The 20,622-nt window shown below is 60.6% G+C and overlaps 1 protein-coding gene across 1 annotated transcript in view; it reads right to left on the minus strand.

Annotated features, from left to right (window-relative positions):
- GALNT9 (polypeptide N-acetylgalactosaminyltransferase 9) overlaps positions 1-20,622 on the minus strand; it is a 74,922-nt gene that overhangs the window by 25,503 nt on the left and 28,797 nt on the right. Inside the window, exons 3-5 of the mRNA XM_044241028.1 lie at positions 8,502-8,668; positions 7,063-7,237; positions 2,738-2,935 (exon numbers count right to left, since the gene is read on the minus strand). Coding sequence (XP_044096963.1) covers positions 2,738-2,935; positions 7,063-7,237; positions 8,502-8,668 — 540 coding nt within the window. The remainder of the gene's footprint in view (positions 1-2,737; positions 2,936-7,062; positions 7,238-8,501; positions 8,669-20,622) is intronic.

Below are 20,622 nucleotides of genomic sequence, written 5' to 3' on the forward strand. Positions count from 1 at the left end.
GCACGCGGCCCCACACCCCGCGCCCTGGGATGTGAGGCGGCAACCGGGCTGACGCGCTTCCCCCACGTCCACTCTCCCTCTTCCTTGAGCTTCAAGTACAATGAACAGCAAGAAAATTTCCTCCAGTAAATCTTCACATGCCTGCCTCTCGGGCCTGGCTCTGACGGGCAGACGTGTCCTCAGGAAGGCCAGCGGCTCTTCCCATCAGCGACGTAGGCGGCAGGGACAGTTCTCGGACCGCTTTCCAGAAGAGACCCGCGTGGACCCGCACGCACCCTCCGCTGGGCTCGGGGAAGTGATCCGTCCAGTTGGGGTGGGTCGTACGACCTCCAAGAGCGCCTTCTGCTGGGAGCCAGGCACAGCAGGGTCCTGCCCCATGGGCAGCGGTGGGGGGGTGGGGGGCCCGAGGGGATCCTCTCGTTGAGGACAAGGATGAGGGGCAAAGGGCTTCAAAGCTGCTCCCCGTCCTGGCTCAGCCGAGGGCTCAGTACTCCAGCGCGTGTCTCTAGCCACGCGAGAACTGGGGGAACAGCCCAGGGACCCACTAGCCCCCCTACCACAGGCCTGAGCAAAGCCCCCGTTCCCCGACATCTGCCAGGAGTCCCGCGGGACATGGGGTCTCCAGGAATTAAGTGCAGCTCAAAGCTGGCATGCAGCGCCCTGAAAGCCGGTCGTGTCTCCTTCCTGCGCCCCTCGCCGGCCCACTCAGACTGTCCTGAGTCTCACACCTGCTGTTACATGGACGACGGTTGGTCCCTTCGGCTCCACGACGGGCGCTGGCAGCCGGGCCCAGGCCGCTCAGCCTCCTGTTCACATCTGCTGGACATGTGCGGCGTTTCCAAGACTGGGAACGGTGCGGCCACGGTGAGTGTCCACGGGGGTCTCTGCGTGGACACAGACTTCCCGAGCTTCCAGGCTGACAGCCATAGGGATGGCGCGCCAAGCGGGACGTGGCTGCACCTTTAGGAGAAACCGCCAAACCTGTTGCCAGTCCTGCGGTGTTGCCAGTCCTGCCTCGGGGCTCGTGGGGGAGCTCAGCAGCGCCCAGTGCAGCCCTCCCGCCCCAGCACCTCCCTACGGTCCATCTGTGCGTCCCTCCTGGCGGAGGCCGGCATCTCCGTGGCCTGCGGGTCTCTCCATCTCCTTTGGTAGCGCGTCTGTCTAAAGGCTTCGCCTGTGTTTGATTTGGAGTTTGGGCCTCGGGGTTTTCAGAAGCTCTCAGGTAGGGCCACTGACGAGGGAAGTTTGAGACAAGAACCCGTCTGGCCAGAAAATCCTGCTTCCCGGGCGGCCCGGGGCGTCCAGAGTTTGTCAAAAATTTCAGGTGCTTCCCCTCGGGCTGTCTTCACAGAGTCCTACGACGGGAAACACTGGGCCCTGGTTTTGTGGACGAGGGATCGAGTGCATCTTGAATGAAGAAAAATTCCTTTCAAACTGCTGCTCCTTGCTCCGAGCGAGCCTGGGGACCCGGTGGCCCGCTTCTGGGCACGGGTGGCTCTGCGTCCCGCATCCCCTGCAGAGGCCCCAGAGCCCCAGTTCCTGCTCCTTCGGCTCTCGGGAGCATCGTGGCCGTCTCTGAGGATGCAGCCGCTGGGACAGGGCCAGGCCCCGGGGGGGCTGCTCTCAAGGTCCTGGGAATTACTGCTCCGGGCAGCTCTCTGTGTTGACACTATTTTTCTCAAAATCCACGAGATGCTGGGCTCTAGCCGAGCTGTTCATCCCCAGGGTCCACGGAACTCACAGTGGGATGTCCTGGGTGGCTCTCAGCCGGCAGCAGCTGCTGCTTAGAAACCCCTGGCAAGGCCCTCCTGGGGGAGAGGCTTTCAAAGGCCTCGGTGGCTGCCGGGTACAGTGGGCTGTTTCGGCGGGGTTTGGGCAGGGACATGCCAGTTTGAACAGAGTGGGGGGCGGGTGACTCCCAGCCCCGTAAGTCTCGAGCCCCTGTGGGGGGGTCCACGGAGGTCAGCGGGCGACCGGCACCCTCAGGACCGAGTTAGGGAGCCTGGATTCCCAGGGCTCCGGCAATGGGGGAGGGGCTGCCGAAGGCAGAGGGCGCTGCGGATGGACATGGCTCAGCAGGAGGCAGCGGCTCTGGGCTGACGGGGCAGTGGGGGCTGCAGCCGTTGGAGGCTGGAGCCTGCTCAGATGCGGCCCTGCTCAGCTCCGGCCCGTGGAGGCCTTGTGAGAGTGCGGCCTCCCACCTCCCAAAAAGTGTGGGATCTAGGTATTCTCAACATGGAAAACTCTCTGTTTTCATGTTTAGGAATCGATTTAAATAAAGACACGCGTTTGAGGACAGCTGTGGGGTCCCTGTCTGCAGCCCTGTTGGCCTGTCGCCCACGCCCGCTGCCCGCGCTCCATGCCTGCCTCTCCTAGTATCTCTGCCCGGCTCCCTCTCCCTCCCGCTCTGGGTTCCCTCTCTCCCTCCATCCGGTCCGCTTCTCTTTCACTGGTTCCTCCTTTCTGCTCCTCGCCTCTGTCTCCCTCCTGTTCCCGCCCTCCCCCCCCCCACCCACAGCAGCCCCCTGCGCCCCCCACCACCGCGCCCCCGCGGCAGCCCCCGCACACCCCCGCATGGCAGCTCCCCTTTCGGTCCCGGCTCCGGCACCCCTGCCCCCTCCCCCAGCAGCCCCTGTGGCCCCGCCGACAAGTCCCAGCTCCTGCCCCCCACCGCCCCCGTGGCAGCCTCGCCCCCACCCCCCCCCCCCCCCCCCCCCACCCCCCAACGTGGGCTCACCTGATGGGTGCGGCCTCGTCGCCGCGGTCCAGCCAGTCCTGGGGCGGGATGATGTACATGCACCAGAGACCCCAGTTGTAGCCGTGGGCCGCGCTGGCGTACTGCTGCACCTCAAACGTGTCGTACTTGATGTTGTCGATGGCCGGCAGGACGATGCGCCGCCGGTCCTCCTGGATGCGAGCGAGCGCCGGCTCCGCCCTGCAGGGAGGCGTGTGCCTGTGCGGGGGCCACGGCGCCGGGACCCCCAGCTTGCACCTGAAGACGGGTCCGCCACCCACAGGCAGGGGGACGTGGTCAGGCCCGCCCGCCCGCAAGACGGCAGCCCGCTGCGGGGCAAGGGCGTCGGCCCTGGGAGCCCAGGGGCGTCTGGCCGCAGACCTGCCTTGCCTGGGGCCTCGACCTCACCTTCCTGCCCTGACCCCACCAACACCTGTCTGACCCCAAGGACATGAAGGCCACCTGGGCTCCGGTCCGTGACACCCCCTGAAAGGCAGCCCGCAGACTCTGCCACTGGCCTGGTTCACGGCTCCAGATCCCGCTCCCTGATCCTTCTGCTCTGCTCCTGTGAGAGGTACACACACAAGCCCTAATCTGAGGACCGATTATGTGTCACACCCTGGTCTAACAAACTGGAATACATCCATGCCTCCGAGAGCTTATGGTCTGTTGCAAGGATGAGACAGGCTACTGGCCACTGTTGTGCAGTGTGCAACCGACACAACAGTACGCAGTGGTCCTGAGAGGGTAAGGGGCAGACATCAACATATAAGGGAAGGTACAAGAAGGTGACAGGTATTGTGTAGGAAAGAGAACAAGGTAAGGCTGATTTGGAGGTTACAGTTTAAAATGGGGGGGGGCACCTGGGTGGCTCAGTAGGTTAAGCCGCTGCCCTCGGCTCAGGTCATGATCTCAGGGTCCTGGGATCGAGTCCCGCATCGGGCTCTCTGCTCAGCAGGGAGCCTGCTTCCCTTCCTCTCTCTCTCTCTGCCTGCCTCTCTGCCTACTTGTGATATCTCTCTCTCTCTCTCTCTCTGTCAAATAAATAAATTAATTAAAAATAAATAAATAAAATAGGGAGTCAGTGTAGGTTGCCCTGGGCTAGGAGCGGGAGGGGCATGATGGGTGTCGGAGGGATGGGTGAGGGCACGGGCAGCACTGAGGCCCTGGGATGTGAGCCTGGAGTGGAGAAGTGGGGCAGCATATGCAGTAAAGCCAGAGCGCAGAGGGACCCGAGGACCTGGGCTCTGGGGTGACCTCTCTGGCCAGCAGCGTGAGTTGCAGACTGTGGGGAGTCCCTGGGGAAGCACGGACTTGGACGTGCCGCTTCTCCAGCAAGGACAAGCACGAGACAGCACCAGAAGCCAGGGCTCTGAGCTGGAGTTCAGCTGTGGCCATGGGCGGTCCGCTGCCTGGGGACCGGGACGGGAGTTGCAGGGAGGGCTGGAAGGGCCAGGGTGCCAGCCCCAGGTGGGGCCGCTTGTGGGGACAGGTCCTCTGGTCCCACCTGGCGACACCGGCCACACGGCCTGTCCTCTTTCCCATCCTGCTGAGCGACAGCCTGGTACTTACCTTTCTTCCAGCTTTGCGACGAGGATTAATTAATTAATTACTGTTAGCAAAGCGCCCAGAGATGAAGAACCCTCTGCAAATGCCACATCTGCTAACAAGGCAGCGTCTTTGTGGAGGCCACTCCGGGGGGAGGGGGGACTCTATTTGCAGATGGATAACTGGGTTTTCGGTTGTGAAAATTAAAGTCACACTGATTTGAAATTGCATTTGAAGTGACTGACTTATAGCTCTCGCAGATTGCTTCCAAATGCCCAAGGGAGCTCATGATATGGTAGAGGGAGAAACAGCTACCAAGTATGGTTGTGCAGTGTGCAACCTACACAACCCCGTGGAATGACCCTGGCGGGGGGCAGGCAGTGATCCGTAATGAACGATAGAAGGTGATACACAGGGGCGCCTGGGTGGCTCAGTGGGTTAAGCCGCTGCCTTCGGCTCAGGTCATGATCTCGGGGTCCTGGGATCGAGTCCTGCATCGGGCTCTCTGCTCCGCGGGGAGCCTGCTTCCCTCTCTCTCTCTCTGCCTGCCTCTCTGTCTACTTGTGATCTCTCTCTGTCAAATAAATAAATAAAATCTTAAAAATAAAAAAAAAGGGTGATACACATTGTGGGAGAAGGGCTGTCTCATGAGGGCAGCAGAGCGGAGAGAAAAAGGGCCCTCGGAGGGGAAGTCAAGCAGAAGAAACTCGCATCTCTGCCAAACATGCAGGAACAGAACCAACCCTCGTGACAAAAGCATGGTCCTGGGGCAGCTGAGACACTACAGGAGAGGGGAAGGAGAAGCCTCCACTGGCCTAGGAGATGCCAAGCCCCTGCTGGGGCCAGCGGCAGCTGGCGGGAAACCATGACCTTGGAGACCCTGGGACGCCAGACCCTCGCAGACCAGCTGGGGACACCGAGCCACGCACAGCACCAGTCCAGCCCAGCCGTGCAGACTCAGGACTGCACCCAGACTACGGGCCCCCAGTCAGCACGGCCACCACCGACCCCTCGTTTCCTGCGGCTGGTATCCCAGGGAATGTCTTAGGTTAGGCTTTGCAGTGTTTGAAAATATGCGTGGGGAGATTTGATACATAAATCGTGAGTTTTAGTTTCTACTGAAATAGGGCAAGCCGCCGCCCTGGGCCAACTTCTCCCTGCGGCTCAGCGGGTGGGCACCACGGGCAGCCCCTGTTCGCTGCTGACCCTGCAGGACCCCCACTGAAGGTTTAACCTTGATCACATCACCCTAAATCCAACAACAAGGACCTTCTTGAGAAGCAGAAGAGGAAAGTCATGGACACACGGGGAGAAGCCGTAGGAGGACAGAGGCCATGGGGCTGCGGCCACAGCCCAAGGACACCATGGACCCTGGAGGCTGCAGGAGACGAGGAAGGACCCCTCCTCCCCAGGCGCCTTGGCTGACCCCTGTGTCCTCTCAGTGGACTTCGGGCCCCAGAATGGAGAGTTTCTGTTGTTCAAAGCCTCCTGGTTTCTGTGGCTCCGACCCCAGGACACCGAGACGCATGGTCAAACCTCCCTCTGCCCGTGGGCCACTCCTGTGGACACATCCTGTGTCCAAAGCGTCCCCTCGGCTCCCAGGCCACCTCAAACCAGGCCGGCCCCTGGGGGCTGGTCTGCCATCCCAGAGAAGTTCTGATCTGACCCCGAGGCCCGGAGCCAGGCGCCCACGGGGGGCTCCTGGACGGCACTCACACAGTCTTGGCAACAGCCCCCAGCCCGGGCACACATCCAGCATCCCACCTGAACAGGGGAGACGGGCGCATCTCCCCCGCTCGCCCCCCGCCTCCCCTGCCCGTGCTGTGCTGACACGTCGTGCTGACACGCTGGACGTCCCACCGTGACTGTCCCCTACCTAGGGTGTCCCCGCGGGATCGCTGCCCCCACCCCCTCCCCCAGCCACAATAAAGCCCTCTCTCGTCTGCCCAGGGCACCCCCCCACATGTCGTCATCAGAGAGGCTAAGGGACCAGCTCGCTGTTGTCCAGAAAACTCCGAAGCACGTCCAGCTATTTGCTCAAGACGTCCTCAGACACCTGCTCTGCGGACATCAGCACACCCCCTGCCTGGGGACAGTGGGGTCTGGACAGGGCGGCAGGAGCAGCCCTGGGTCTGACACCCCCTGGGTGCGGGCCTCCCCCTGGACTGGGGATGACATGCTAGGCTGCAGACACTGTTTTTAAGGCTGCTGCAGAGCTGCACCAGGCTTCCGGGTGACCCATGCTACAGACCCGAGGCCCCACAGACCTGCGCTTCTGGCCTCCCCTCAGGGGTTGCTGGGGCTGCTGGCCGGGAGGTCTCACAGAGCACCAGGCCGGCAGGGCAAGCACAAGCCCAGGGAGAGCGCCCCAGCCTCCCTGCCCGGGTGTGGGGTCACACCTGCTCCTGACCCACCACACAGCCCCGCCACTCCCTGGCCATGTGCCCTTGCAGGTGTCCATTAGAGGCCCGCTTCCCACCTGCATGGTGCACAAGAGGACTCCTCAGGACAAGAAACTGCTTCCAACTGGTGCTCAGGGCTTGGGCTGCTGACAGGGTGCCGGGACCCCGCGGGCAGCGCGAGCACACAGCCATGTGTGCCCGTGCTCTCTGTGCGCAGTGACCCACCAGGTGCATGGCATCCTGCCGTTGGCGCCTCACGAGCGGCTTTCGGCCTGGGAGCTGGACCTGGATGCCCCGGCCCCCAGGCTCCTGTTCTGCCGGCCCCCCAGGGAGTGCCCTCAGCCAGCCCCTGGCCCTGCCCCCACACCCCGCTCTCACCAGCCCGTGCCGAACTCCACGTGGGCATCAAAGAAGCCCACCACGGGGGCCGTGGCCGCCTTCCAGCCCTGCAGCCGCGCCCGGATCAGGCCTTCCCGCCGGCTGTTGCGCACGATCTTCACCAGGCCCGGGTACCGCCTGTTGACGTACTGGTCCAGGCTGGCCTTGAGCTCCGCTGCAGGGGACACAGAATCGCCTCAGTAACCCATGCCCTGGGAGGGCCCTGAGGTCGCCCCAGGTCAGCGTGGGCAAGCGGGGGCGCCGTGTGCCCCAGGCCCGTACTCCAAGGCCGCTGAAGGGCTCCTGAGGCGGCCGGACGTGCTTCGGGGGCCGGGGATACCATGGGGCTCGCCCTCCCGTGCAGGCACAACAGGCAAAAACCAGCAAATGGACTGATTGGACTGAGGCGCGTGTCACGGGGACAGGAGCCCCCGGGGGCTGGGTGCCTCCCCCACAAAGAGGAAGGAAGGCCTCGCACGGACCGTGGGCGAGCACACAGGTTGGCCCACACTGGGCGGTGTTCAGCCGTGACGCCCACTACTATACTCATGCACCCTGAGGACGGACGCTGTGGGGCCCCAGTTCCCCGAGGCCCCAACAGGCACCTCCTCCGGAGAGATGGCCGAACCTGGCTCCTTTCACAGGGTCGGCTTGGGGCCGCACAGTGTAGACAAGTAGCCAGCCCTGGGTTGGACGCAGCACCTCCTGCCCTTGGAGGGCTCCAAAGGTGTCCCCCAAATTTCCTCCACTTCCCTCCCTCCAGAGGTGCAGAGAAGAGCCCCGCATGATGAGCCCACGGGACCTCGGTCTCGGGGCCACCCATGGTGGGTTCAGACTCCTGGCTTAGTTGGTGCCCATGCGTCTCTAGAGCCCCGGCAGGGCCTTTGAGCCCTCTGCGCCTGGCGGGCATGGGACACTTACGGGGTCCCCGCTGTGCGTGCTGGCCCAGCTTCCCCACCAGCAGACCCTCACTGGAGCCCACACCCCCCTCACAGGCAAGAGGCAGGAGGTATGATCAGTAGATAGGGAACTTAGCCTGCCTGGGCTCTTCTGGGCAACATCTGTAGGGCATGAATAGAGTCCCCACTTTAAGATCATCCACAGCCTCAGAACGGGACGAGTTTCAACGTAGGGTGTTTGTGGATGTAACTGGTTAAGGATCTTGAGGAGTAATCCTCCTGGACTTCCGGTGGGCCTCGTCCAGTGACAGGTATTGGTACAAGAGGAGACACACAGGGGGAGGCTGCGTGAAGATGAGGCAGAGGGGGAGGGATGCAGCTCCAGCGGGGGCATGAGGGACACCAGCCGTCCCCCAGAGCCAGGAGAGGCAGGGAGGACTCAGTCCTGGAGCCCGTGGTGTGTACAGCCTGGCCCACCCTGACTCCAGGCTTCCGGCCCCCAGCTCCAAGCTGCTTACGCTGTTGGGGTCCCCCACTCACCACTGTCGCTGTTGTCGTCCACCAGGATGACCTCCTTGAGGAGCCGCGAGGGCGTGCGGTTCACCACACTGTGCACGGAGCGCAGGATGACGGAGAGGGCCTCGTTGACAAAGATGAAGACCACAGAGATCTGGGGTAGGTCAGAGGCATGGGTCATCTGTCTGCACCTGCGGGAGACACGTCTGTGGTCAGCGGTCAGCGTGGGGCGTGCCTGCTCAGCTGCTTCTCACTCTGATACCCAATGGAAGAGCAACAAGGCTGTGGGAGAAGCCCCAGACTCAGTGATCACGTCCGTCCGAAGCCACGGGCTCCAGTGCTCTGAGCCTCAACCCGCTGTGTCCATGCTGAAAGTCAGGGAATGGCGGCCATGTCAAGTCGTGGCCCAGTGGTGGGCAGGGCCCAGCCCTGAGCCCAATGCCATCGACAACAACTGCAGGGGGTGTGCAGTGGGGGGTTGTGGGAGCAGCGTCCACAGTGAACCCTGCACCTTGAGTGTGGTGCGGAAAGTGGAACCCGGGTAGCCGGCGATGGGCTGAGTGGGGCCTGGCCAATGTCAGTGGAGGGCCACGGAAGTGGGCATGAAATCTGCAGGGACGGCCTCATCATCGGGGCTGAAGGTAACAGCCTCAGCCAAACCTAAGAACTGAGGGGCACAAGGGGGGGAACGTGTGGTTTTCCCAGGGGTCTTGATACAGGGGCTGGGCGCGGGGCGAGGGACATCTGGTTCCTCGATCTGATTAAATGATACACATTTGCTAAGGGGCCTACAGAAGGCAACGGGCTGTTGGGGTAATAACGTGGTGGAATGAATTCACCAGGGGCCAAGGGAGACAGACAGGAACTAACTTAGCAAACAGTCAAAAATAACGTGATGGAAAAAAGAGGAAACAAGAGCAAAGGAAACAGAAAGATACACGTGGAGGAGCCCAGTCATGTACATTTGCTGCCACAATAAATGTAAATGCACCAAATCTCTCCTTAAGATGGCAGAGGCCACTCAGCTAGACACAGGCACTCGCACACTCATGCACATTCTCACACTGACCACATTGACACATGTTCTCATGCTGACTCACACCTTCACATACTCACACGTTCTTATACTTACTCACACTCACACATGTTCTTACACTGACACATACGCTTTCAAACGGACTCGTGCTACATTCTCACACACTCGCACACGCTCTCACACTGACTCACACACCCTCACGCTGACTCACACTCACAATGCTCTCACATTGACTCATGCTCACACATATTCTCACGCTAACTTACACACACACATTTTCACATTGACACACACACATTCTCACACGTTTTCACATTGACTCACACTCACATTTATTCTCACACTGACTCATACTCACACACAACCCTGCTCAAAAGGGCCACCTTCCCTCCTATGGAGTGGGTACAGCCGGGGTTTGAACCTGAGCCAGCAGCTGTGCCCAAGGCCAGGGGGCACCCTAGCTCTGGCAGGAGAGCACCGGTGACCCCTCCTAGCCCACAGCACACTAGCATCTCTGCTCTTACCACAGCGCACAGACAAGAACAGTGGACATGGCAGCATGACTTTGCAGAGGAAGGGGCAGAGGCAGTGACCACACAGGGTCATGGGTGGGGACCCTGGGGCTGTCTCTAGACCAGGCAGCCAGGGAGGAGCCTTGAGTAGCTGGGCAGTGAGGTGAGCCCTGGCCTGCTCAGCTTGGCTGCAGAACAAACACCACAGACACGGCGGCCTAAGCCACACACGTGTGCTCACGGTCTGGAGTCCAGATCCAGGGCAGTGCGTCTGGCTCCTCCCGAGGCTTCCCCTCAGCAGGCAGACGCGGTCTTCCCACCTTCCCACCGTGTCTCAGCGGCTGTACCCTGTGTGTGTCTGCACCCTGCTCTGCTCTCCATGGGGACTCAGCCATAGAGGACAGGCCCACCTGGGAGACCCCACTTCACCTGTCAGCTCTGTAAGGCCCTGCCTCCACATGGTACATCCAGAGGTGCTGGGGGTCAGGGCTCCCAGGTATGAACTTGAGGGACACAGTTCAGCCAGTAATGGACCCCACAGGGAGGAACCAACACGTGTGGGGGGGAACGGGGAGGAACCAGCAAGTGGGGTGCACTGGGTGTGATGAGAAACGGGCTGCGCTGGCGAGGCGGGCTGTGGAGGGCAGCGAGCCCCTGACCCAGGGGACACTCAGTGCCCCTTTCCGCCCTCCAACTGTGCACACACACACTGCCGGCCTCCCCCGCAGCTCTGGCCATGAGTCCCAGAACTGATTACGGCGTGGCATCGGAGGAGGCAGCAGCAGGACACGGGGGCCCCTGTGAGGTGGCTGTTCTCACGACCTTCCATGGGGTGTAGACGCTCCTGCCGGCCACCTGCACTTCACCCTGGGGTCATGGCAGCCGCTCACCTTAGAACACGCCACCCTCACTGGATGCAAAACGCTGTCTGTGCAGGCTCACGCCCCTGGGGGTTCCTGACACAGACACTCCAGGGAGAGCACAAGACCCCCAGGAATGCAGGCCATAGAACCTTCCAGATACACTCTCCATCCTCTGCTCCATGGGTCCATCAGGCAGGAATAAGGCAAGGGCTGTGGGGGGGTCACTGGCTGGCCTCTAGGAGAAGTCCAGGCTGAGACTTTGGGCCGCTGGCCATGGGCTCAGAGGACGTGGGCAGGACCACAGGCTCTTCTCGCTCCACAACTTCGTCGGGCTGAGAGATGCTCTGGGGAGCACAGTCCAGTTCCCAGCACAGGTGGGAAAGCCCCCTCTGACTCCTTGGCTCTGATTGGGCGGCACGCAATGCCTTGGACCATCACCGTGGCGGAGGAGACAGGACGCTCTGATTAGCTTCATTTGGATTGTCACTTCTTGAGTCCCAACCATATGGAACTCACAGGAGAGGCAGGACCCAGGCTGGGAGTCTGCAGGGAGCTCACGTCGGGGCACCCCTCCCTAGGCCCAGATGACATGCCCTGAGTGTCTAACTGACACAGCAGGGTGGTGCTCCCCGCTCAGCTCTCCACCGCCTGGACACATGTCTCACTGGGGTAGGTTGGTTCCTGGAATCACGCAAGCCCAGTCTATTCCACGAATTTAGTTCTGAGAGCCTAGATTCCATGCTGGGCCCTCTGTGCCGTGGCGGTCCCCGGGTAACCTCCCCGCCTTTCCGTCTCTGCCTTAGAAGTCACGGCCAGGAAGGAATTCTTCACACGAAGTGATGTTCCTTCTTGAGGTGTTTCTCACTTAGTTCCTCCAACAAGAATGAGTCTAGAAAATCCACAGGGTCATGTCTATTATGGGTCCTGGTGCTGTCCAGACAGCCTTTGTAAGAACAGCGTGACTGTGGTCACGATGATTGCAAAGCATGGGACAGATTCCCTTGGAGCTTGGCAAACAGACACATGTAATCTAGAAGTGACAGAGTAAGCGGACTCCAATGCCGTGCCTGGGCTGTCCCCTCCCTGAGCCCAGTAACACTCAAGTGTGTCTGCATGCGGCTGTGGGGGCACAGTCTGGAGGGAGCACAGTGGGGAGACAGCCCAGGAGGGCACGGCTGTGGGGACACACTGGGGGAAGGGCCTGGGGGTCATGACTGAAGGACAGCCTGGGGGTCACAGGTATGATAATAACAAAGCAGATGCTGGTTTCTGTGTCGCCGCACTGTGGAGCTGGGATCTGGGGCAGCCGGAGGCTGGGATGCCGGCAGCCGGGCCCTTCTGCCTCGTCACTGTGCTGAGTGTGGGGTGGTCCCCAAGCCTGCATGCACCGGCAGCCCCAGTGCCATCGCAGGAAGCAGGGAAGGAGGGAAAGGTCCTGTCGTCCCCACCCGGCACTCGCTCCCCAAGTCCACATACGTCCCACTGACCACGGCTCGGCCCCCTGCGAGGTTTGCAGACATCAGCCTTCATATGGGCTTCGCCCAGCCACGTCTGGGGTTCCGTTAAGGAGGAAGAAAGGGAGAGAAGATGGGAGGGAGCCTGGGGCCAAAGGGGTGGGGCCACTGGCCAGGACAAGGCCCCGTGGGAACGGCGGGCTCCGTGCAGGGGAGTGCCAACCTTAGCATGGCTCGGGGCTCCTTCCCATCTCCACACTGGGGGGGCCGGGGTGGTCAGGGGTGCTCCCCACATGAGCCCCGCTCACAGTACAGAGCCCTAGGGATGCTGGGGTCCGTGGCACCTCACTCATCAACGAGGGTCTGCCTGCCCTCACCAGCCCCTCCCTGTGCTTGCCTGCCCCCCACAACACCCCCTCAAGGCAGTCCAGGCTGAGCCCCCGTCACATAGCAGAGACACTGGCCCCCCAACAACCACAGGCAGGACACCGTGGGCCTGACCGCTGTCCTGTCCAAGGGCTGGAGCAGGCTGTGGGGAGCGGGCGCACAGACAGTCCTGGGCTTTGGGCACCCCGGTCCACAGCCACGCAGTTCCACGGGCTGATCTCTGCAGGCATCGTACGGATGAGTGTGGCTGTCTGCCTGCTGTGGGACGCTTACATTAGTGCTTCTGAAAGCACGGGCCTTTCCCGGGCACACCTGCTGGGCAGGGAGAGGCCGTCCTTGCCCGTGGCATTCATCTGCCGTGACCAGTCACCCCACTGGGAGCGTGTGTACTTCTAAGTTGCTGGAATTAGAAATGGCACAATGCATATGGTCCATTTTGTCCCAGTGCAATACTGCACTAAAATAGCCTCTTTGGGGAGCCTCCTACACTGTTGGTGGGAATGCAAGCTGGGAAAACCACTCTGGAAAACAGCACAGAGATTCCTCAAAAAGTTGAAAATAGAGCTGCCCTATGACCCAGCAATCGCACTACTGGGTATTTACCCTAAAGATACAAATGTAGGGATCCGAAGGGGCACGTGTACCTGAATGTTCATAGCAGCAATGTCCACAATAGCCAAACTATGGAAAGAACCCAGATGTCCATCAGCAGATGAATGGATAAAGAAGATGTGGTATATATACACAATGGAATACTATGCAGCCATCAAAAGAAATGAAATCTTGCCGTTTGCAACAATGTGGATGGAACTAGAGGGTATTATGCTGAGTGAAATACGTCAATCAGAGAAAGACAATTATCATATGATCCCCCTGATAAGAAGAATCTGAGAGGCAGGGTGGGGAGTCATGAGGGAAGGGAGGGAAAAAATGAAACAAGATGGGATCAGGAGGGAGACAAACCATAAGAGACTCTTAATCTCGGGAAACAAACTAAGAGTTGCTGGAGGGGCGCGGGGGTAGGGATGGGGTGGCTGGTGACGGACACTGGGGACAGCACGTGGTAGGGTGAGTGCTGTGCATTGTGTAAGCCTGACGACTGGCAGCCCTGGACCCCTGAAGCAAATAACACGTCATATGTTAATAAGTTAGAAAAACAAACCCTCTTCTCATAATGCGATCCCTATCCCGTTAGAGAAAGTTTGTGCTCAACCCAGGCAGACGGAAAGGGCTGTTATAAGGGAAGGCTCGTGCCTAACAAAAAGAGAAGAACCAGGCCCCACAAAAGGCAGGTTTCCTCCCAGCCTGCCTGTGTCACCTCCCTTCTGCCTCCCCAGGGGACAGGCCATGGGTGCTGGGGCTTAGTGTGGCCATGCATCACCGGAGGTGGCGGCCCTCCCATCCGGCTCCCTCTGCCACGGGCTAAGTACCCACTGCTGCCGGGCTGCGGCTGCCCTCAGGACTGCGCGGCACAGGGACCCAGCCCCTGCACGTCCACCCTCCCCACGGTGGCCATCGTGGCCCCCCGAGACCCCTGCCCTGTCTCTCACTCCACCTGAAGCCAGTTTGAGATGATCTTCTGCCACGTGCGATGAGGGGGTCCTGACCCGGCGCCGGCCCTGGAGCGCCCATCCCCAGTTCCCTGTGCGGTGGGAGGGCTCTGCCTGGACATGCGGTGAGCTTCTCCCTCAGCAGATGGGACAGCTGGGACCAGCGGGCTCAACACGGTGCTCACAGCCACGCATCTGACTGCCGCCTCGTCTCACAGAGGTTCTGTCCATGGGAGCTGGGGTTCCCTCGGCAACAGGGCTGTGTCCTGACCCTGCCCTCTGCCAGGACAGGCAGTCCCAGCTTGGGGCCTCAGCTCTGTGGGTGCAGGGAGAGGGCCACCCGCCAACTTGTCCGCTGAATTCTCAGTCAGCCCCCAGGATCTGAGAGGCCAGAGAGCGAGCGGACCAAACAGCACAAGCTCCTGAGAAAAGCAGACTAGCACCCCTGCCTCTCACAGCTCACAGGCAGACAAGCAGACTGCCCAGGGCACACGAGGCAAGGTCTGCAGAGCCTTCCAGGAGAGGGTCCTCTGTTAGGGACACACAAGATGCAGACACATATTTTTCTAGCCCCTCAGGAGGGTGTGAGGATGTGACACTGGGAGCTGCAGCAGCCACGTTGTGACCATGAGGATGGGTGTGGCAGAGCAGAGAACTGGGGAGAGCCAGGGTCCTGACGCAGTCAGCCGCTGCCAGTTGAACACCTCTGGACCCTGACTGCAGTGGCTGGTTACGGGAGGTCAGGAATCACTTCCTTGTGTAGCCACTTCTAGCTGAGGTGTGGGATTTTCATGTGACATTATTGTCACTGACAGAGAACATGCACTCTCTCTGGGGGACCCCAGTCCTCCCTGGGGTGTCATCCAGACCTCAAACACTGTGATGCGCAGTCTCAAATAGGGGCGGTGGCCACTGTGCTTCCCAGAGGCCACAGCAGCAGGCCGCACCCCTGCATGCCTCCGCCAGGACCCTCCCACTGCAGCCAGCTCCCACCCACAGAGCGTGGTGAGGTAAAGCCACGTGTCTCTGGGCAGAGTAACCGAGAGCAGGATCCTTTGTTTCCGGGGCCCTAAGGCACCACAGAGGCAACCCGACCGCCATACAGGGGTTCCCCAGTGGACAGCTGGGGTAGGCATCCACGCGTGCGACCACCGCCGGAAGACGCCAGCCCTGTCACTGCCCCGCCACGGAGCTCACAGCCATGGAGGCCCCTGACATCACAGCCCCAGCTGAGTCCAGAAGGTCCCCACGCGACCCATCTGATTCCCGTCTCTGCATCTGTGACATCCGGTGTCCATGCAGCTGCGGCGGGGGGAGGGCTCAGCAGGCAGGCGCTGGCACACCGTGGGGGCTTCCCGCAGGTGCGCCCGGGGACGCGCGTGCGGCAGGTGCCGGCTGGCCGGGCAGCTGAGCTTGGTGCACGGCGACGCCAGCTTGGGCTCCGCGTCCCCCACCCACAGCCGGAGCCGCAGGCAATCCTCAACCGCAGGGACAGCTCTGAGGATTTATAAACCCACAGAGGAGCAGGGCTGGTTACGAGGCCCTGAAGAGCCTCTTCCAAGGTCTCGGTTAGAGCGCGTGGCAGGCACGTCCCTGCTGGCCTCTCAGGAAACAGGGCCACGGCAGTGACACTAATGGAAATTTATGGGGACGCCCTTTGTGCCGCTGGAGGAATGAGCGCAGGACAGAGAGGCAGCACCCCTCCCGGGGGAGCGGCGGGCTTCGCCTGCCGACAGCGGGACACACATCTATCTCCCGTCGGGGGCGCCGGCCCCGGGGGCTGCGCCTTCCAGAGCCATGACAGATGTTTCTGGGAACGGCTGCCGGCGGGTTCTCAGAAGCATGTCACCCGGGGAGCGTTTCTGCCTCCCTGTGGACGCCTTCCTGGGGCGGCCCCTGCCTGCTCTGGGGGACACGCTCCCACCCTCACAGGAGCGTGCACACAAACACGGAGACCTTGGCAGGCAAGGCCACACCTCTGCGAGGCCATCCCGCTGGCCAGGCGGCAGAGGGGGCCGAGGCAGGCCCCCACCACGAGCCGCGTGGGGCAGACCCGTGCAGCCAGCCTCCCGCGTCCCTCTGTCCATCCGGGCAGCTGGCTGCGAGACCTCCCAGAAACACGGGGCTGCACGCCCAGCCGTGCACACACGCACTTGCTGGCTCATGCATGGCGCACACGTACACACAACCACACACACACACAGCATCTCACCTAGAGACCCGGGGACACACCGCAGACACAGACGGCCCTGGAAGGACATCAACGGCTCGTACTTTCTCTTGTGCAGAGCTAAGGGAGCACACATACTGCAAAGCCACTGGCGTGCCCCCAGACCCAGATGTGCAGGCAAAGTAGCCGCAGCTGACCTGTCCCCACCCGTCCTCAGAGAGACAAGGCCATGGCCAAGACGCAGCCTGCATCCCCAGCTGTAGGGCCCAGACTCACCACGCCACAGGCTCACCGACACACAGGCCGGTGGCGCTCCATCCTCGGACCCCAGGAAGGCCTGTGGAGCCCAGCAGACCCACACACAAACCCCCACATGTCAGAAACAGGGCATGGGACCAAGCGGGACAGTCACAGGGGCTACGGGGTCACTGCCCCATGTGCTGACGGGCTGGGCAACCATCCTGCAGCCTGGACACCTCCATGCACCCTGTGGGGGGAGCAGGCTGCGGGAGTGCCCAAGGCTGCCATGAATCCCTGGGCCATCGGTGCGGTCCGTGACCTCCAGCCCTTCCAGGTTCCCCCTCAGACATCCCTGGGGTCACAGACCCACCGTGGGCCAGGGTCCAGCTCAGTATGGAGGACTTCTGTTGGCCATCAGCCCCCGCGGCCCCATGGGGCCTCTAAAGGTGGACACATCCCTCACCCCCTGACAAGCTCCAGAGCTTGGGGTGAAGTGGGCCCTGCCACCGTCCCAACAGATCCCCAGCTGCGAGGGAGCCCAGGACAGGCGGCCTCCCCACTTCCCATCTGGCTGCAGCGGGCTCCAGCCGCCCCTGCCCAGCCTCGCTCAGGACCCCTGCCCTCCCCACAGGCACTTCCCTCCTAGGCACAGACCCCAGTCTCCAGCGGGGGCAGAAGGGAAGCCTGTCACCTGCCTTAACTGACCACCCACCCAGTCAGGACACCCTGGGGCTGCAGTTCCGTGCTCCCTGGCCAGTAAGGGAACCAGGTGCCTTCCCCTACAGACAAGACCCACCTCATCCCACATACTCCCATGACTATTCCCCATCGGAGACACCTGCCTCCTCCGACCAACCCCAAACCCAGGAGCCTCAGGAGCTGGGACCCGGCACGAGGTACTGGATCCAGCTCCCCTCGCGGCCCAGGCACTCCACCGGACTCACCAGCGCTGGCAGCCGAGCTGTGCGCGGCGCAGACAGTTAACACGCACGGAGACTCTGCAAACAGGCAGCAGGGGGCCCGATACTGCACCTGATGGAGGACGGCTCGGGCTCGGCCGCTCGCGTTTTCGGTCCTGGTTAATTTGGATCTGCCAGTCTCCCTTTTATTATCCCGTGGGCCGGTCTTAATAATCAAGATCTATGTTATGTGCTTTGTGGCATAATTAAAGCTGCTGCTTAATTGGAAATGCTACCCACGCCAGACAAAGGGAACCAATAATTACCTAACACGAGAAAGCGAGTGAGAACCCTAGTTTGAGAGCGGACAGAACTGTCGGTCGGGGCCGGCCCGCACGCAGACACATGCACACACGCGTGCATGGGTGCACACGCATTAGCATGGGGGCCTCACACAGACATTAACACACGCATGCACGTACACGCCCACACCCCATGTGTGCTTCTAGTGGCGGCGCCGGCCAGCATCCAGCACGAGGCCATTTCTCACCAGATGGGTGGGCTCTGCGGAGGCTGAGGCTGTTTAGGGAGTCGAAATCTGAAAGCTAAAGGTGGGCAAAGACGAACTGGGATTTACGTGTCTGTTCAGTTGGTCGTGCAGAGATGTTTGCTGGGGGCCTCTTGAGCTCACAAGGGCTCCCACAAACAGCCACGAGCGTCACAAACCGAGAGGTCAGCATTCTGCAGTGGCCTGTCCTGGCCTTCCTCCCGCGGGCTCCTGTCACCGACAACGGCGTGACTACCTCCAGCCCAGACCCTCCTGGCCACAGCAACCGTGACCTGATTCCCCATCGCGGCTCCTGGAAGGTCTCCGCTGCAGGTCCTGGGCCAGCGACGGTGCGTGGCCGTCAGGTGGGCTGGATGGGGCCGCGGGGGTGGCAGCGGCTGGCCCCGCCGGCCGTGCCCTCCCTGTGTGCTCTTGGGCCTGTCCTTGGACGCTCTGAATGGGCACGTCTGGGCTTCCTCCCAATACGGCGGCTTCAGGACAGGCAGGCTGCTTCTGTGGCGGCTCACAGGCCAAGGCCAGGGCTGGGTTGGGCAGGGTGGAATCCGTGGAAGCCCCACGACTTCACCTCTGCCCTCCTCTATTGGACGACCAGCCACAAAGCCCATCCCATCTAGGGGAGGGACGTAGAGTCCCCGGCCCTTGAGGCAGGAGAGAGAGCAGATTCTGGAAGACAGTTTCCCTTCCATGCTTGGCTCATATGGAGCAAATGAAATTCTGGGGGGAAATGCACATGGGGTTCATGCAAACTATGGCCCATGGACCCAGTCCGGGTACTTGACTCTTCCTGCCTCAGTTTCCCCGTCTGCAAAATGTTGAGTGAGGCAGTGCCCGGTCTGAGGCAGGGTTGAGTGAGGCAGTGCCCGGTCTGTAGGCAGTGCTCTGCAGCACACTGGTCTTAAATAAGCCCCGGGGCAACGATCAGACACCCCACTCACTGAGCTGCACAGGGTGTGGGTCTCCCCCGGGATGGCCAGGGCCGTGTTCAAAACCAGGGTCACATGCGGGCTGTCACGGCATGACTGTACGCCAGGCCCAGGAGCCTGGCAGGAGAGCAAGGGTTCGGGAGGGCTTCTCTCCGGCTTCTAGTTTGTCATCCGCACGCGCACGGGGCAGGGGTCTGTGCGTGTCACCATTATCGAAGCCTCCCCATTTCTTTTTGGGAAAGCAATGGATATAAATAAACATGTAAGAAAATGGGACCCACATTCTCTGTTACAAGGAGGCAGAGAGCTGTACCCCTTCCCATTGGGGTCTGTAAATCAAATCTCTATCAATTAAGGCATATTATACATGACGGCGCTTTCAAAGTTTGCCTTGATGTCTTCTTCTGTAACACGAGGGTGAGAGGGAACTGGTCAATCCCATCTGGTTTTATTTCGGCAGATGGAGCCTTCCTGAAGAGGGAGCCTCTGCCACGGGAGAGAAGGAGGGTGGCCTCAGTCCTCAAAGGGAAAGCCAGAGGAACACCTGCCCCTCAGGCAAATGCCAGCACATGAGGTGCCAGAGGAAAGTGCTCTGAGGACTCAGGAGTGTGCAGGGTTGTGCTAGACTGAGCAGGGAGAGCCCGTTAAGAAGCAAGAAATAGGGCGCTGGGTGACTCAGTTGGTTAAGCGACTGCCTTTCTCTCAGGTCATGATCCTGGAGTCCCAGGATCAAGTCCCTTATCAGGATCCCAGCCCCATAGGAAGTCTGCTTCTCCCTCTGACCTTCTCCTCTCTCATGCTCTCTCTCTCTCAAATAGATAAAGAAAATCTTTTTTTTAAAAATGCAAAAAGTACAATCCAAATATTTGAGCAAAAGATTTAAAAATGTGTGTGTGTATGTGTGCTAATTTACTACAGAGCCTAGAGAAGTTTTCATTTATTTATAATTTATTGTGATCTCGGCTTCAGGAACAGCTTGATCTAGGTGCTCCAACTATGTCCCTGGAACCTGATTCCTCCCTAGCTCCCAGCTTGGCCACACTCTGCACTGGGTTTTTCCTTGAGTTCCATAAGTGGGTTGCAGGAACTCCAAGCTTTCTGCTCATAATAGTAACATGGTGCAGCTCCCCATGTTCCCATTTTTGCAGTTTTACTTTGACTGAAAAGCCTGATTTTTTTCCCCAGTGACCTCAGGTAATTCTAACATGCACTCTGATTGGACTGGCCCAGACCACATGACATCACTGAGCCGTAGATGTGGCTGGCGGACATAACGCTCTAATTGCCGTAATCCTGAGTCACGTGACCTGCCCTGTGGCTAGAGCGGAAGGTTTGCACAGGTTCCCCTGTGAGAATGAGGAGCTGGAGCCTAAGGAAAGAGAACCACATTTCAGGGCAGCCAACAATGGCATCCATGACATACACTCATATCTGCTCTGTGCTCTGATGGCTCAGGATGCAGCAGGACCACCAGCAGAGCCCTGCCCCAGCCCAGGGCTGGCGATGGCCGGACAGGGGAGGGCCAGTGCTCTAAACCATGTGA

This window comes from Neovison vison, chromosome 3 (genome assembly GCF_020171115.1).
Source record: "Neovison vison isolate M4711 chromosome 3, ASM_NN_V1, whole genome shotgun sequence".
NCBI classification, from domain to species: Eukaryota; Metazoa; Chordata; class Mammalia; order Carnivora; family Mustelidae; genus Neogale; species Neogale vison.